The sequence below is a fragment of the Lontra canadensis genome, unplaced genomic scaffold (assembly GCF_010015895.1).
Source record: "Lontra canadensis isolate GAN:19392208 unplaced genomic scaffold, GSC_riverotter_1.0 scaffold96, whole genome shotgun sequence".
Taxonomy (NCBI): Eukaryota; Metazoa; Chordata; class Mammalia; order Carnivora; family Mustelidae; genus Lontra; species Lontra canadensis.
This window is the reverse complement of record NW_022631090.1, coordinates 1,699,451-1,718,857: the sequence shown is the minus strand read 5'-3', so window position 1 is coordinate 1,718,857 and position 19,407 is coordinate 1,699,451. Positions and strand designations below refer to the sequence as shown.

General features: G+C 36.8%; 1 protein-coding gene across 1 annotated transcript in view; it reads right to left on the bottom strand.

The window, feature by feature from the left end:
* Window positions 1–19,309, bottom strand: part of ATG4A (autophagy related 4A cysteine peptidase) — a 50,475-nt gene extending 31,166 nt beyond the window's left edge. The window contains exon 1 of the mRNA XM_032837152.1: window positions 19,185–19,309. Within this exon, the coding sequence (XP_032693043.1) occupies window positions 19,185–19,194 (10 nt within the window). The 5' untranslated portion in view covers window positions 19,195–19,309. The remainder of the gene's footprint in view (window positions 1–19,184) is intronic.
* Between the last annotated feature and the right edge of the window lie 98 nt (window positions 19,310–19,407).

Sequence of the window (19,407 nt, the reverse complement as noted above, 5' to 3'; positions counted from 1 at the left end):
TGCCTACTTGTGATCTCTCTCTCTCTGTCAAATAAATAAAATCTTTAAAAAAAATAAAAAGATGCAGCTTGCTATAAAATGGCTCCTCATCCCTATTGTGCACTCTGTATACCAGACACCAGGAAAATAAACATCTATCTGCTGAAAAGCAACCCACCAACCACAGCAAAAATACTCTCTAATAGGGGCGCCTGGGTGGCTCAGTGGGTTAAAGCCTCTGCCTTCAGCTCAGGTCATGATCCCAGGGTCCTGGGATCGAGCCCCACATCGGGCTCTCGGCTCAGCAGGGAGCCTGCTTCCCCCCCACCCCACCTCTCTCTGCCTGCCTTTCTGCCTACTTGTGATCTGTCATATAAATAAATAAAATCTTTAAAAAAAATACTCTCTAATATCTGCAGGCAGAAAATCTTGATCTGCTAAACAAACACAGATCCGTTTTTAACTCCAAAAGTGGCTCTTCATAAAGTAGGGCTGCTTATAAGATGCTCAGCCATCAGCTCTTTCATTAATACTGAGTTAACTTATTCTAAGTTAAAAATCTCTTTTGATTTACTCCACCTACCCTGAAGACTCCACTCCTAGATTTATGTCCAAGAAAAATGAGTGCATGTGTCCACTGAAAGATACGGTAAAAAATGTTCGTAGCAGCTTTATCCATAATATCCAAAGCCTAGAAGCAATCCAAGTGTCCATCAGTGGGATACACAGTGTTAGTGTTTGCCCCAAATACATAGGTTGAAGCCCTAATCCCCAGTATGATGGCATTTGGAGGTGGGCCCTTTGGGAGGTAGTTAGGTCATGAGGATAGAATCCCTGTGAGTGGGATCAGTTCCTGTATAAGGAAAGATACCAGAGAGATGATCTGCCTCCCTCATGTGAAGACACAGCAAGAAGGTAGCCATTTGCAAGCCAGAAAGAGAGACCTCACCAGATACCCAGCCTGTAGGTGCCATGATCTTGGGCTTCCCAGCCTCCAGAACTGTGAGAATAAATGTTTGTGGCTTAAGCCATCTGGTCTATGAAGGTTTGTTACAGCAGCCTGAATGGACTAAGACAAGGTGCATGGATCAACTGTGGCAAACCATTCATAGCAATGGTACAGAGCAACAAAAAATAACTAATATTAGGTAGAAGACACAGATGAATCTCACAGACGCATTAAACAAAAGAAGTCAGACACAAAATAGTACATACAAAATGATTCTGTTCATATAAAGTCTGAAATCGGGCAAAACTAATCTATGATAATAGCAGTCAGAATAGTTGTTACCTTTGGGAGGTGGTGTTGGCTGGTGGGAAGAGGCAAGATGGAAACTTTGGGGCAGCAGAGGTGGGGGAAGAAATGTCATCTTGATCTGGGTGGAGGGTACACATATATAAAATTTCACTGAGCTGTAAGCTTAAGATCTGTGCACTTAGCTGTATGTAAAGAATACCTCAATTCAAGAAAAGAGAAAAAGGTAAGTCTCTATACTAGATTTATTTTTGGTACAGATTGGCAACATAGATCAAAATTATGCTAACAACAAAATATTTTTTATCAGGAGCAGAGATATAGCTCTAAATTTCTCCCCCGCCTCAACACACACACATCAAAGCCAAGTCAAAGTATTTGGGTGCTCCAGATATTACTTAGATGTCAGGCTAATTTATTGGGTTTTTCAATTTCTAGTATTCCAAAATGTTATCAATTTTGTAGGCTCACTTTGATTTGATTACAAATTCCCAAACTTACTAATTCTTCTTTTCTACTATAGCATTAGCTGATCTTCATCAGAGAAATATATTGAATTCCCCACCCCCCCAAAATGTTAGTGGAAGAAAGTATAGTAGACTGAAGAGAACACTGGCTTATGAATTGGAAGAGCTAGGTTTTATTTCTGCTCTGTCTTTTGCTACATACGTCACCTTGGGCAACTCTTGTAAACTAAGATTCCCTTTCCTTATCCATAAAATGTAGTTAGTATCTTCCCCACAGGGCTATAGTGAGGAGCAAATGAGAGAATGGATATAAACGTGCTTTGTAAACTTTAAATGAGTGTTAATATCCCCAAAGCTAAGTGTTTCGTTAGAACTTGTGCCTGGTTGTGGCCAAGAGAAAATGTACTTAAATGTCAAAGCTTGTACTTCAGTTTCGAACATCTTACATTTCACCAGAGATTTAGGATCAGCAAGTGCACTCAAAATTCTAACATCTCTGAAAAGTTGGAATGATTCCATGATAATGACTACTGAAAATAGATGTGTACGGGGAAGCAGGATGAAGAACTGTTTCTTTCCTTTTCCCAATTATGACTTTTAAGTCTATCTCTAGTGTATTCTCCATTATATTCAGTTCATACTTCTAGAACTTTGAACTGTTTCTACAACACTCATGCCATGGTTCCCCCTCTCTGTTATGAATTTCACAATAACTATCCCTAAAGGCTGTTCCCATTTCTACTTTCTGCCCTCCATCATGACCACGATAGCAAAATTTAAAAATACTCCCCACTCCAAGCTCCTCGTCAGAGACCTGAGTAGTCCTGGTCAGAGAGCCCCAAATAGAAAATGCCATTTCTTAAGTGTCACCTTTTGACATTTGTTTCTCTGATGACGGGAAGTGATATAGGCCAGAGTTGCCTCAGACTGCTTCCTGTCACCAACTATCCTTTCCATCAGATCCAGCAAGAAATGTCTGATTGGAAAGTCATGCAAGTGTGAGAGGAGCTAGACAGAAGGAAAAACGAAGAATGATTTGGTTTCAATGTCCCCAGTGGTTCTTGTTCCTGCAGATTTTGTTCTTAGTCTCAGAGTTAAGTTTGCCAAACTAGAGCAAACCTACAGATAAACAAACAAAATAGACTAGAGAAGGTAAATCCTGAAGTTTTCAAGACCCTTGAGAAGCATTCCCTTCAGGCATTGAGTCCCAGTTTAGAGCTCTTCCGTGAACCTTCTGAACTAGGGGATAAAAACTGATTTTATAAAAGTAGATTGACAGCAGCAAAAAGGGCCAGCTGACAAGGAAACAGACAGAAAATCATAAAAAAACTAATATGGAGTCATATACTCACACACACATACAATGACTAAATGGTCTGGGACCATGCAGTGAAGGGACAACCATTAAATCACATTTCAACAGGCCTTAGAATACCATTGCATTATAGCATATAATAACTGATAGTCATAACAATGGTCCTCACTCAAAAAATTAGATTATGTCCATAAAAGCTGTATAAGAAATCAGAGGAGTAAATTGCTTCTTGGTTGTTTTTTTTTTTTCCCTCTCTTTGGGGAATTCCATTCATGATAGTGAAAATGTTAAAAGCTTACAGTGCTTAGAGGGAATCATGAGCCATTTAGGAAATTGTTTATTCAAAATGCCTTTTCCCCAGAAAGAGTGAGGTAACTGAGGTTCTACTTTAGTTGGTAAGATGAGATGAATGCTGGTTGTATAACAGACACAAGGGTTATCAGGAGGTCAGGAAAAGGAGATGAGCCTGGGATAGCATAATCAGAGAAGGCTTACTGAGGAGCCAGGGCTCAGGGCTAGGTTTACTTTTAAGTCTCTCTCCACCCAAAGCCTGGTTCTGCCTTCCTTTATTGCCATCCTTAAGCAGTCCTGCCAGGGTCTCAAGTTTAGAGTCACTAAACAAGACTAGTTTTAAGGGAAATGTAATGATAGTGAATAAAAAGAAAAATGGCAGGCAGACCCTGTACCATAAAGGAGATTGCTGATGCTTTAATGTCCGAATAAGCAGAGCCTCTGGTATGGGTGGCAATTGTGCCAAGCAGCAAATAATTTGTGTGAACCATGGATGGGGTACCATTCATACTCTGAAACTACTGGAAAAGCAAGGTTTAACAACGAATTTTTACTTGATAGTCTAATTTTATTTAGTGTATAGAAGTATACCAGTGGGAAACTACAAAACATTACTGAAAAAATTAAAGATGACACAAACAAGTGGAAAGACATCTGTGTTCATGGATTGAAAGACTTAATATTGTTAAGATAGCCATATGACCTAAAACAACCTATAGATTCAACACAATTCCTTAAAATCCCTCTACCCACCTCCCCTCTGGTAACCATCAGTTTGTTCTCTATAGTTAAGAGTCTATTTCTTAGTTTCTCTCTCCCCATTTTTTTCCGTTGCTCATTTGTTTTGTTTCTTAAATTCCACATATAAGTGAGATTATATGGGATTTGTCTTTCTCTGACTTATTTTGCTTAGCATGATACTATACTCCAGCTCCATCCAGATGTTGCAAATGGTAAGATTTCATTCTTTTTCATAGCTGAATAATATTCCATGATCTATAATGTATAATGTATTATATATACATGTTAATACATATATATGTATATACATATACATATACACACACATATATATACAATTTCTTTATCCATCCATCCATCTATTGATGGACCCTTGGGTTGCTTCCATATCATAGCTATTATAAATAACGTTACTATAAACATAAAGGTGCATGTATTCTTTTGAATTAGTGTTTTTGTATTTGGGGGGTAAATACACAGTAGTGCAGTTACTACATAGGGTAGTTCTAGTTTTGACTTTTTAAAAAGATTTTTAAAATTTATTTATTTTATAGAGAGAGTGGGAGAGTAGGGGGAGGGGTGCTGGGGAGGGAGAGGGAGGGAGAGGGAGAGAATCTCAAGCAGACTCCGTGCTGAGTGCAGAGCCTGATACAGAGCTTGATCTCACAACCCTGAGATCATGCTCTGAGCTGAAACTAAAGAGTCAGACATTTAACAGATTGAGCCACCCAGAAGACCCTCTGTTTTTAACTTTTTGAGGAAACTACATACCATTTTCAACAGTGGCTGCACCACTTTTCATTCCCACCAATGGTGCATGAGTGTTCCTTTTTCTCCACACCCTTACCAACACTTGTTGTTTCTTTTTATTTTAACCATTCTGACAGATATCTCACTGAAGTTTTGATTTGCATTTCCTTGATGATGAGCAATGCTAAACATCTTTCCATGCATCTGTTGGTCATCTGGATGTCTCTTCTTTAGAGAAATGTCTGTTCATGTCTTCTGCCCATTTTTAATTACACTATTCATGTTTTAGGCATTGAGTTTTATAAGTTCTTTATATATTTTAGATACTAACCCATTATCAGAGATGTCATTTGAAAATATCTTCTCCCATCCAGTAGGTTTTTAGTTTTGTTGACTGTTTCCTTCACTGTGCAGAAGCTTTTTATTTTGATGTAGTCCCAATAGTTTATTTTTGCTTTTATTTCCCTTGTCGCAGTAGATAAATCTAGAAAAATGTTGCTATGGCCAATGTCAGAGATATTACTGCCTGTGCTCTCTAAAACATCTATGGTTTCAGGTCTTACATTTAGGTCTTTAATCCATTTTTTAGTTTATTTTTATGCATGGTGTAAGAAAGTGATCTAATTTCATTCTTTTGGATGTAGCACACCAGTTTTCCCAATACCATTTATTGAAGAGACTGTCTTTTTCCCACTGGATATTCTTTCCTACTTTGTCAAAGATTAATTGATCATATAATTATGTGCTTATTTCTGGGTTTTCTATTCTTTGCGTTGATCTATGTGTCTATATTTGTATCAGTACCATACTGTCTTGATCACTACAGCTTTGTAATATAACCTGAAGTCCAGAATTTTGATGCCTTCAGCTGTCCTTTTCTTTTTCAAGGTTGTTTTCGGTTTTATCATGAATGGATGTTGCACTTTGTCAAATGTTTTTTCTGCATCTATTGAAATGATATATGGTTTTTATCCTTTCTTTTACTGAAGCGATGTATCACATTGATTGATTTATGAATATTGAACCACTCTTGCATCCCAGAAATAAAGCCCACTTGCTCATGGTAAATGATTTTTTTAATGTACTGTTGGATTCAGTTTATTAGTATCTTGTTGAGGATTTTTGCATCTATGTTCATCAGAAATACTGGCCTGTAGTTCTCTTTTTTTTTTGGTGGTGTCTTTATCTGGTTTTGGTATCAGGGCAATACTGACTTCACAGAATAAATTTGGAGCTTTTCCTTCTTCTTCTATATTTTAGACTGTTTGAGAAGTATGGGTATTCAATCTTTAAATGTCTGGTAGAATTTACCTGTGAAGCTGTTTGGTCCTGGACTTTTGTTTGTTGGGAGTTTTTTGATTACTGATTCAATCTCCTTGCTGGTAATTACCAAATTTTCTATTTCTTCGTGCTTCAGTTTTGCTAGGTTATATGTTTCTAGGAATTTATCCATTTCTTCTGGGTTATCTAATTTGTTGGCATATAGTTTTTCATAATATTCTTTTACAATTGTTTGTGTTTCTGTGGTGTTGGTTGCTATTTCTTCTCTTTTGTTTGTGATTTTGTTTATTTGAGTCCCCCCCCCTTTTTATGATGAGTCTGGCTAGAGGTTTATCAATTACTAATAGGTGGTTTTTAAAAAAATGTCAACAAAATTGACAAGCTTTAGCTACATTAGCTAAAAAAATAGAATACCCAGATAAATAAAATCAGATATGAAAGAGGAAATATCATAAACAATGACACAGAAATTAAAAGGATTATCAGAAACTACTATGAACAATTATATGCCAACAAACTGGACAAACAAAAAGAAATGGTTAAATTCCTAAAAGTATAGAACTTAACAATACTAAATTATGAAGAAACAGAAAATCTGAACAGAAGTATAGCTAGTAAGGAGATTGATTCAGTCATCAAAAAACTCCAAACAAATAAAAACTTAGGCCCAGATGGATTCACTGGTGAATTCTATCAAACAGTAAAAGAAGAATTAACATCTTTTAAAGTATTAACTTCATTAAGTTTAATTTTATTTATCTATTTATTTACTTATTTATTTAAAGAGAGAGAGTGTGCAAGCAGGGTGTGACGGGCAGAGGGAAAGCACAGAGCCTGATGAGGGGCTCGATCTCATACCTGTGAGATCATGACCTGAGCCAAAATCAAGAGTCAGATTCTTAACCAATTGAGCCACCAGGTGCCCTGAAAGAATTGACTTTAAATTCACTCTTTAAGTTAAACACCTTTATTCTTTTTAAAAAATAAGTTCTGAAGCCAATTTTTCTTAAACTCTTCCAAAAAACTGAAAAGGAGGGAACACTTCCAAATTCATTTTGTGAGGTCAGCCCTACCCTGATACCAAAACAAGAAAAAGACACTAGAGGAAATGAAAATTGCAGACCAATTTCTCTGATGAATATAGATGCAAAAATCTTCAAAAATATGAGCAAGCCAAATTCAATAACATATTTTTAAATATTATACACCACAACTAAGTAGGATTTCTCCCTGGGATGTTAGGATGACCCAACATATGCAAATCAATCAATGTGATACACCACATTAACAGAATGGGGGGAGGAATCACATGATAATCTCAACAGATTCAGATTAGGCATCTGACAAAATTCAACACCTTTTCATGTTGAAAAGTTGAGTATTCTAAATTCAACAAACTAAGAATAAAAGTAAATTACCTCAAAATAATAAATGTCATGTATAAAATGTCCACAGATAACATCATACTCAATGGTGAAAAACTGAAAGTTTTCCTCTAAGATCAGGAATGAGACAAGGATACCCAGTGTCACCATTTCTATTCAGTCTAGTTCTAAAGTCCTAGCCAGAGCAATTAGGCAAAATAAATAAATAACATTTAAATGAGAAAGAAAAGAAAATTAGCTTTTTTGTACATGATATAACCTTATATGTAAAAACCCTAAAGACTCCACAAAAATTGTTAGAGTAATTGAATTGAGCATGTACTCTAAATATTTTTATAGGATACAAAATCAACATATAAAAAAATCAGTCAGGGGCACCTGGGTGGCTCAGTGGGTTAAAGCCGCTGCCTTCGGCTCAGGTCATGATCCCAGGGTCCTGGGATCGAGCTCCGCATCGGGCTCTCTGCTTGGCCGGGAGCCTGCTTCCCTTCCTCTCTCTCTGCCTGCCTCTCTGCCTACTTGTGATCTCTGCCTGTCAGATAAATAAATAAAATCTCATGAGAGACTATGGACTCTGAAAAACAATCTGAGGGGTTTGAAGGGGCGGGGGGTGGGAGGTTGGGGGAACCAGGTGGTGGGTATTGGAGAGGGCACGGATTGCATGGAGCACTGGGTGTGGTGCAAAAACAATGAATACTGTTACGCTGAAAATAAATTTAAAAAATCAGTCATATTTCCATCTAATAGCAATGAACTATCTGAAAAAAATTATTTAGAAAATGATTCCATTAAAATGGAATGAAAATAATAAAAGTTACAAATAAATTTAACTAAGGAGGTGACCGACTTGTATACTATAAATTATACAAAGCATTCCTGAAAGGAATTTAAAGGCACAAATAAATTGCAAGACATCCCATGTTCACGGATTGGAAGACAATACTGTGCAAACATCCACACTACCCAAATCAATCTACACACTGAAAGTGATCCCTTTCAAAATCCTGGTGGCATTTTTATAGAAACAAACAAAAAAATTATCCTAAAATTCATATGAAACCACAAAGGATATCAAATAGCCAAAAGAATTCTGAGAAAGAAAAACAAAGCTAGAGGCCACACATTTCCTAATTTCAAGATATATTACAAGGTTATAGCAATCAAAACAGTATGGCACTGGCATAAAGATAGACACATGGGCCAATGGAATAGAACACAGTGCCCAGAAATAAACTCATACACATGTGGTCAAATTATCTTTGACAAGGGTGCCAAGAGTACACAATGAAGAAAGGATAGTCTTTTCAACAAATAGTGTTGGGGAAAGGACATCCACATGCAAAAGAAAAATGGGGCCTTTATTGTACACCATATGCAAAAATCAGCTCAAAATTAAAGGTTTCAACGTAAGCTCTAAAACTATAAAATGCCTTGAAAAAAGCAGGACAAAATCTTCATGACATTGGTCTTGGCAATGACTTCTTAAATATGATACTAAAAGCACAGGCAACCAAAGCATAAACAGACAGGTGGGACTACATCAAACTAAAAAGCTTCTGTTCAGCAAAGTTAACAACCAACAGAATGAAAAGACAACCTACAGAATAGAAGAAAATACTTTTAAACCATATATCTGCTAAGGTGTTAATATCCAAAATATGTAAGGAACCCCTATAACTCAATAGCAAAAAAATAATTTAAAAAATAATAAATAAATAAATAACAAAATAACTTGACTTAAAACTGAGCAAAGGATTTGGAGAGACATTTTTCCAGAGAAGATATACAAATAGCCAACGGGTATATGAAAAGATGCTCAACATCACTAATTGTCAGGGAAATGCTAATCAAAACCACAATCAAGTATCACCTCACACTTATTAGGATGGCCATTACCTTAAAAAAAAAAGAAAGAACAAGTGTTGGTGAGCATATGGAGAAACTGGAAGCCTTGTACACTGTTGGTGGGAATGAGCAAATGGAAGAGCTGCTATGTAAAACACTATGGCAGTTCCTCAAAAAGTTAACAATGAAACTACCATATGATCCAGCAATCCCATTTCTGGCTATTTATCCAAAAGAACAAAGATCAGGACCTGGAAAAGATATTTGCACTGCCATGTTATTTGCAGCATTATCTACAATAGCCAAGAGGTAGAAATAATCTAAATGTCCATCGATAGATGAATGGATAAAGAAAATGTGGTATATACTTACATTAGAATATTAGTCTGCCATATAAATAGAAATCCTATCACATGCTACAACATGAATGAACCTTGAAGACATGCTGAGTGAAATGAGCTAGTCACAGAATAGCAAATACTGCCTCGTTCTGCTTACATGGGGTATCTGGAGTATTCAAACTCAAAGAAACAGAAATTAGAACAACAGGGGTTGCCAGGGGCTGGGCAGAGGGGGAATTAGGGTGCTACTGTTCCATGGGTATAGAGTTTCAGCCATACCAAGATGAGAAAGTTCTAGAAATCTGCCAGACAACTTCATGCCTATAGTTAATACTGTAATGTACACTTAAAAATGTGTTGACAGTGGATCTCATACTACGTATTATTTACAGCACATATGTGACATGCAGCTAAACCACTGCTGAGCGGGAAATTTATAGCACTAAGTATGTACCTTAGAAAGGAGGAAAAGTCTCAAATTAAAAAATCTATCTTCCCATTTTTTAAGGGAAGTTTTTTTCCCTTAAAGAGCAAAATAAACCCAAAGGAAGCAAAAGGAAGGAAATAATAGGTAAGACCAGAAATCAACAAGATTGAAAAATAAAAATCAATGACATAAAGAGCTGATTCTTTGAAAAGGTCAATAAAATCAATAACTCTCTAGCAAGAGTGACAAACTGAAAAAAGAGAGAAGATATAAATTAATACCAGAATGAGATAGGGGATATCACTAGAGACTCCACAAACTCCAAAAAGATAATAAGGGAATACTACAAACAATTGTACACATATAAATGTTACAAGTTAGATAGACTGGACCACTTCCTTGGAAACTGTAAACATATACTCACTCAATATGAAGAAGATAATGTGAGTAGCCCTATGACTAATACAGGAAATTGAATCTCCAGGCCCAGATGGTCACACTGGAGAATTCTTCCAACCACTTGAAGGAGAATTAACAGTGATATTATGCAATCTTTTCCAGAAAATAGAAGAATGAATATTTCCCAACTCTTATAAGGCCAATATTTCCTTAAACTAAGATCAGACAGACTGTACAAAAAATCAGATAACAAGCCAATATCATTCATGAATACAGACACAAAAATCCTTAACAAAATATTAGCAAATTTAATGCTTCAATATATAAAGAAATTTATACACTACATGACCAAGTGGGTTTATTTGAGGGATGCAAGGCTGGTTCAGTATTTGACAATCAATCAATGTAATCCACCATATTATGACAAAATGAGAAAACTAATGTGGTCTAATATCAATTGATACAGAAAAAGCTATTTAACAAAATTCAACACTCATTCATGATAAAAATACTCAGAAAACTGGAAATTGAAAGGGAACTGCCTCAACTTTACTTTTTTAAAGATTTATTTATTTGAGAACAAGAGAGAGTGAGTGGGGAAGGGGCAGAAGGAGAGAATCTCAAGTAGACTCCCCACTGAGCACAAAGCCAGATACAGGGCTTGATCCCAGGGCCCATGAGATCATGACCTGAGCCAAAATCAAGAGTTAGACGCTTTACTCACTGAGCCATCCAGTAGGCATTTACCTCAACTTTCAAAAGAAGAAAGGAAAGAAAAGGAAAGGAAAGGAAGGAAGAAAGAGAGAAAAGGAAAGGAAGACAGACCTACAGCTAACATCATACTTAATGCTAAAAGACTGGCTGCTTCTTCCCTAAGATTGGGAACAAGGCAAGGGTTCAGCTCTCACCACTGCTATTCAAAATACTGAAAGTCCTAGACAGAACAATAAGGGAAGGAAAAAAAAAATAAAATGCATATTGAGTAAAATGGAAGAAATATCATTCTCCCTATTTGCAGATGACAAGGCAGTCTACAAAGAAAATTGAAGCTATCAACCACAACAAACAAACAAACACAAAGCAACCTCTTACAACTTGGCAAATTCAGCAACATTGCAGGCTGCAAGATTATCATAAAAAATCATCTGCATTACTATATATTAGCAATGAACACATGGAAACCAAAATTAAAAATACAATACCATGAAGGGTCACTCAAATAAATGAAATATTTATAATTCTCAAAAAATACATACAAGACCTGTATGCTGAAAGTGACACAATGCCAAGAAAAGAAATAAAAGAAAATCTAAATAAATGGAGAGACACTCGCCATTCACGGATTGAAAACACTCAAATTAGTAAAGATACTGTTCTCCCCAAATTGATATACAGGTCTAATATAATGCCTATCAACATTCTGGCAATTTTTTTTTAGATATAGGTTAGATTATTCTAAAACATATAGGAAAAGGAAAAGAAAGAAACAATACTAAAAAAATAATAAAGTAGGAGGAATCACTCTACCCAATTTTTAAACTTATTATAGAGCTATAGTAAATAAGACCCTGGGGTGTGGCAGAGTGACAGACACATAGATAGACACATGAGTCAGAACAGAAAACCCAGAAATAGGCTCATACAAATTCAGTATACTCATTTTTTTTTTTTACCACAGTACACAAGCAATTCAATGAAGCTGAAGCAATTGGGTATCCGTAGTTTAAAAAATTAATCTCAACTCAAACCTCACACTATATACAAAAATTACCTGAAAATGGATCATGGACTTAAATGTAAAATGTAACTAGAAAACTTTTGGAAACAATCTAGGAGAAAATCTTTGAGATCCAGGGCTTGAAGAAAAAGAGTTAGAGAGAATGACAAAAGCACAATCCAGAAACGAAAAAGCAAATTGATGAATTGGACATCATCAGAATTATGTTCTTACTATGTAAGAAATCCTATTCATGAGATGAAAAGACAAGCCATAGTCTACTAGAGAATACTTGCAAGTTACACATATGACAAAGAACTTGTATCTAGACTATATAAAGAACTCCCAAAACTTGACAGTTAAAACAAACAAACCCAAATAATGCAATTAGAAAATGGGCAAGGTACATAAAGAAACATTTCACTGAAGAAGATACAGGGATGGCAAATAAACACATAAAAATTTTGACTATGATTAGCCGTTAGAGAAATGCAAATAAAATCACAATACATTTATCAGTCACTATGCACCTATCAGAATGGCTCAACTAAAAACAGTGACACTCCCAATAGCAGCAAAGGTGCAGAGAAGCTGGATCTCCCATACACGGCCTGTAGAAATGTACAATGGTATAGCCACTCTGGAAAAATTGTCGGTTTCTTTAAAAACTAAACGTACACTTTTCATAGGACCCAGCAATTGCCCTGTTGGGTGTTTATATCAGAGAAATAAAAATCTAGGTCCACACAAAATCCTATACTCAAATGTTCATAACAGTTTTATTTGTAATAGCCCCAAAGCAGAAATGACCAAAATGTCCCTCAATACAAGAAGGAGTGAACCTGACCCTAATTTTAATATATCCAAGGCATGGAATACTTCTCAGCAATAAAAAAGAAGAAACTATTGTTACACTTATCAACTTGGATGGCCTTGAGGTAAAATTATGAAGTAAAAAAATGGAAAAATCACATACTTTATGATTCTATTAATATAAAATTCTCAAAATTACAAAATTATAGAGGAGAACACATTAGTATTTGTCAGGGGTATGGATGATGGCAGTCAGTGGTAGGCGTGGCCTTAAAAGGTAGCTTTCTAGTGATGGTTACACAAATCTACTCATGTGATAAAGTAACAGAGAACTGTACACACACATCATTTCAACATCAATTTCCTGCTTTTCATATTGTATTATGATGACATAAGATGTAATAATTGGGACAAACTGGATGAAGAATATACGGAGTTTTTTGTACTATTTCTGCAATGTGTATGTCTTTTATTATTGACTTTCAGAAAGTTAAAAAAAGAAACCATAATAAAATAACTGAGAAACAAGAATGTGGAAGCTAAAACCCAAGGAATAAGTAAATAAAACATTTTATTATGATAGTCGGTAGTACGAAGGGATAGATTTTAAATGGGGAAGGTGTACATAGGCCAGTGACATGCAATACCAAAGACATTTCTCTGTAACATCAAAACATGTGCTGAAAAAATATTACAGCCACAGATTAAAACATCTCCTCTAAAACCGGGCAACTGGCAATTGTGAAGTGTTTGCAATAAGCCACATAAAGGAATTACATCTTCAAACAATGCATTATGAATGGCAAAGTGTCTTCAAGCCAGTTGTTCAAACTTTACCCAGTAAGTGGTAGGGATGGAGGAGTTTCATTCTGGATAACCCACAACCTATTCCTGGGACTGTTAACAGTTCACTGACTTGCATTCACCCTGTGTAAGGTGTCCTGAAGTTTGTTTCACTATAGAATACATTCGTTTCCAGTTGTGCTATGAAAGAAAAAATTTGCCTTGATTTAAAATACTTCGTGATAATTAGGAAAGGGCACACAGGGGGAAATTGCCTCTCTCTGCCCTGTCCAAAATGATAACCACTAGCCACATGAAGCTGTTCAAATTTAAAATAATTAAAATTAACTGAAATTTAAAATTTACTTCCTAGACACATTTCAAATGCTCAATGTGACTAGCAGCTGTTGTGAAAATTAATAAAGGAAAACATCAGTAAAATGGAGTCAAGAGGCCAGAAGCTGGAGCTCTCATACCCAATCACTGTCAATCGCAGATCCCCAACAGGAAGAGACCTATTTTGTATTCCCAACAGGAAGAAGCCTCACTTTCCTACCCCAGCAGGAGGAAGAGAGATTTTCTCCTTGGGTGCAAATGGCCCAGCAATGAGAGACTGTCACAACTCAACCAGTAAAAAGCCAGTACACTTCAAACTCCCAGTTTACTCCAATGGTTTTTTTGTGTATAACAGTTCCTCTCAACTCCCCCACTTCCTCGATAAAACCACATTCCTCTTCCTTGTTCTCCAGATTTGCCTGTGGTTTTGCTGTAGCTTGTGCGTCCTGAACTGTGATTCTCTGCTATTCCTGAATAAACCCATTTTTGGTTAAAATAACTGACAGTTTTATTTTTAAAGTAAACACTACCATACTAGAACAGCATAGATACAGAACTTTTCCATCACCACAAATAGCTCCATACGAGAGCACTGCTCTCGAGCATGAAAAACATGTCATTTTCTTTCCATCAGAGGTAGCCTTAACAGCCCAAAGAGCTATAGGAATTAGTGTTACATTATCTGAGGTTTTCATTTATGCATGATTTCATCTTCAGCAATATTGAGCACTATATTGTAGTGGTTAGGTGCTAGGGCATTAGGCCTGGATTTCAATTTTAGCTCCAACTTTTACTAAACTGTGTGGCCTTAGGCATGTTAGATTACTTCAATTCTCTGAACCTGCATTCTCATTTTTAAATAAATGAGGATTGGAGAAATAATAGTTCCTACATCCTAGGGCTGTTGTGAAGGATTAAATCAGATATAAGACCAGTATCTGACACATAAATGTTAGTTATTCTTAGCCTTATTATGTCCAGAAGATGAATCTGGCTTGTTCTAGGACCTACAATCTAGGTGACCATGTAGAAAAGGCAACAGGAAATAATCATACGAGCAGCAAGGGAGTCAGTCCCTAACAGGGGCCTTCTTTGACTCTTGATAGATAAACAGTCATCATCTTGTTCCTCTATAACTTGGGGCCAGAGACAAAAGAAACATTTTCCCTTATAGATCTGTCTTTCAACCTTCAAAAAGTCAAGAGTTACCTTACCCTTAGCCTCAAAGGACCCAGAACTGAAAGTTAACTGCCATGTGGTATCAAAAGAAAAAATAAAATAAATAAAAATTAATTAATTCAATAAAATCAAAATAAAAGTACAAGACACCATCTATAAAAGAAGATAACCCAAACAAGTCACTCAGTAGGATTACTCAGAGTTGTTTTTCCAGCTGTTCTTAGCAATCAAATGGAATTCCTTGATGTATTATTAAGGTAAACTGTTACTATATTCAATCCTATGTGAATACCACAAACCAGCCTGCTGTATCTCTGTAATCAACAAGATATTTATTGAACACATACTATGAATATGACAATCACTCTACAACCCCCATCAGCAAACTGCATCTAGCAGGCTAAATTAAATCCACTCATGTTTTTCATCTGGGAAACTAAGAGGAATGATTTTTACATTTTTAAACTGTCAGACAAACTGCCTTCAGCCACTGTTATCAAACACTGAATGGCTCTGGAAATGAGCTTTCACTGCAGACTCGGTAATGTTTCTTAATTCAATCTAAAATAACAAGGCAAGGGGCACCTGGGTGGCTCAGTGGGTTAAGCCTCTGCCTTGGGCTCAGGTCATGATCTCAGGGTCCTGGGATCCAGCCCTGCATCAGGCTCTCTGCTCAGCAGGGAGCCTGCTTCCCCCCCTCTCTCTGCCTGCCTCTCTGCATACGTGGGATCTCTCCATCAAATAAATAAATAAAATCTTTAGAGAAAATAAAATAACAAGGCAAAACGGCATTTCTTTGTGAAACTTACATTATAGGAAAGTCATCTCAACAACTACTACTGTTTGAACCAAAAGTAACGTCAACATGCTTTATATACTTCCCATAACAAGTCAAAACAAGAAAAATCACAATGATACACCTCTTCACACCCTCTAGAATGGCTATAATAAAAGAGACAGACATTAACAAGTTCTGGTAAAGAGATGGAGAAATTGAAACCATCATACACTGCTGGTGGAAATGTAAAATGGTGCAGCTGTTGTAGAAAAGTTTGGCAGTTCTTCACAAAGTTAAACAGAGCTGCCCTGTGGCCTAGCAATTCAACTCCTAGATATGTAGCAAGAGAAATGAAAACATATGTCTGCACAGAAGCTTGCACACGAATGTTTATAGGAGCATTATTCATAACAACCAAAAGGTGGAAACCACTCAAATTCCCATCAACTGATGAACAGAAAAATGAAATATTGTGTAGCCATACAATGGAATATTATTCAGCTATAAAAAGGAACAAAGTATTGATACATAGTAAAATTTGGATAAAGGTCAAAAACATGCTAAGTGAAAGAAGGCAGACCGAAAAGACCACATATCATGTCTTTCTGTTTGTATGAAAACTCAGAAAACAAAAATCCACAGAAACAGAAAATAGATTATTGGTTGGGAGTAGCAATGGGGAGTGACTGAAAACGGGCACAAGTTTTCTTTCCGGGGTGATGGAAATCTTTTAAATAAGATTGTATTGATGGTAACACAACTCTAAAGTACATTAATAATAAACTGTACACTTTAAAAAATGTAGAACACCAAAAGCGTGATTCACAAAAGAAAAAATTATGAATTGGACCTCATCAAAATTCAAAACCTTTGCACTTCAAAAGACACCATTAAGAAAATGAAAAGGCAAGCAACAGTCTAATAGAAAATATCCACATATCATATATCTGGCAAGGACTTGTATCTAGAATGTAAAAACAATTCTTACAACTGAACAATAAAAAGACGATAAAGATAATAACTCAATTCAAAAATGGGAAAAATATGTGAACAGACACCTCACCAAAGAAGATACACAACTAGCTAATAAGCACACAAGACAATGCTCATCATCATTAGTCGTTAAGGAAATACAAATTACAACCACAATGAGTTATCATTTCACACTCATTTAGAATGGCTATGATAAAAAGACAGGCAATAACAAATGTTGGCAAGGATTTGGGGAAACAGAAACCCTCCTACATTGCTGGGGAAAAGCAAATAGTATGACCACTTTGGAAAACAGTTCTGCAGTTTCTTGAAAAGTTAAACATAAATTTGCCATATGTTCCAGTAATTCCACCCTTAGGTATCTACCAATAAGAAATGAAAACATAGGTCCACGGGAAGTCTTGTGCACGCATGTTCTTAGCAACTAATATTAGTAGTAGTAGCCAACAAATGGAAACAACCTATCAACTAGGGAGTAGACAGGAAAAGTGTGTTATATCCACAAAATAGAATATTATTTGGCAATAAAAAATTAATGAGGTACGGATACATACTACAATATGGATGAACTTTAAAAATATCATGCTAAGTGAAAGAAGCCAGGCACGAAAGACCACATATTGTAAGATTTTATTTAGATGAAATGTCAAGAATAGGCAAATTTATAGAGACAGAAAGTAGATTAGTCGTTACCTGGGGATGGGAGTGGGAATAAGGATTAACTATAAATGAGCATGAAGGATCTTATTGGGGGAATGAAAATTTTCTAAAACTGTTTATGGGGATGGCTGCACCACTCAGAAAAGTTACTAAAAATCATTTAATTATACATTTGAACTGAGTGACTTTTATGGTATGTAAAATACATTTCAATAAAGCTGTTAAAAACAGGAAAAGAACAGTAGGGGAAACTGGATGAAGGGTACACAGGAAGTTTGTACTACCTTTGAGACTTTTCTGTAAAGCTAGAGCCATTCTGAAATTTTAAAAATTAAATAAAAATTAACAAGAATATGTTTGTGGGCCGATATAAGTATATGGAAGTACCTACCATTGTGAAAAGACATTTACAAAGATGAGATAAGAAAATTCCATTACAGAGCAGCATTAACAGATGAACACTTGATGTGATTATTAAGATGGGGAACCCTGACTGTGAGCCCCAATTAAACAAAATGTAGTCCCCCCCACCAAAAAATTCCATTATTTCTATTAGTAGTCTTGTGTAACAAAAAACAGCACCCAATTATCGTTTTATTTTGGATTTCATCAGTAAACATTTGTTGAAATTTGTTTTCTCTCTTGTTATATAAGTGCATGCAAATTAACCACAATTTCACCTTTTGGACTGCAACGCCTAAAGTATTTACTATCTGCGCTTCACAGAAAGTTTGCCAAGCCCTGTTCTACACCATAACAGGATAAATATAAACATAATCAGTCTCTTTCTTGAGTGTATTCTTATCATTATCTAGTTTTGGCATAAGGCCCTCCTGGATATGTCCTATAAAGGATAAGCCTTGCATCTCTTCTGCTTATGGCAGTATTTGGGATTTCCATAAATAGAAACACTATTAGCTTAATATTTCTAGCAAAGCCTTGATGTCATCGTTATTATCATGACATTAAAGGGCCAACACCATACCACAGTACGAAGATGACTCTCATCAAGTTGTGATGTCACCAGGACATAGACTCACCGAGGTCAATTAGATATCAAGTGGCTCCCATGGCCTCACACCCTGCCTTTGGCATCACCCTGGCACATCACCTTACTACGGAGTCATATACTATCACTGCTGTGACAGAATTCTGCCCTGATGCCACTCTGCCGAGATGTCGGACTAATTAACCCCTACTTCTTTCCACTCCTTTGGCGGCGGCAGGGAGGGGGAGGGTAGCCACAGCCACCCGCACGAGCCCAGGAGGCAGTCCTCAGATCCTACCGTTGTCCCTTCCGCCTGCCACGGCAGGTCAGGGCCCCCGTGGGACAGGACCTTTCGGCTCCCATAACTCTCTTGCCAGGACCCTACACCCGTTTCTTGTGGCCGACTCAATGGCCCAATAGCGCCCACCCACCCCGGTTCCACACGAAGCCGCTCCGCGTACCTGACTCCATTCTCCAGCTGTCATCCTGGGCCAATTCCACCGGCCACTTGACTACGGCGGCCGCAAAGGACCCTGGGACCTGTAGTTCCGCGCTGCTAGGGGCTGAGTCGGTGAGAGTGGCAAAGACGCCTCCCCGCCCGGAACTGCGCTCAAACTGCAACTCCCAGAGGCGCCCCGGGGTGGGAAAGAAGCAAAGGAACGAGGAAGACCAGTGATTGGTGGT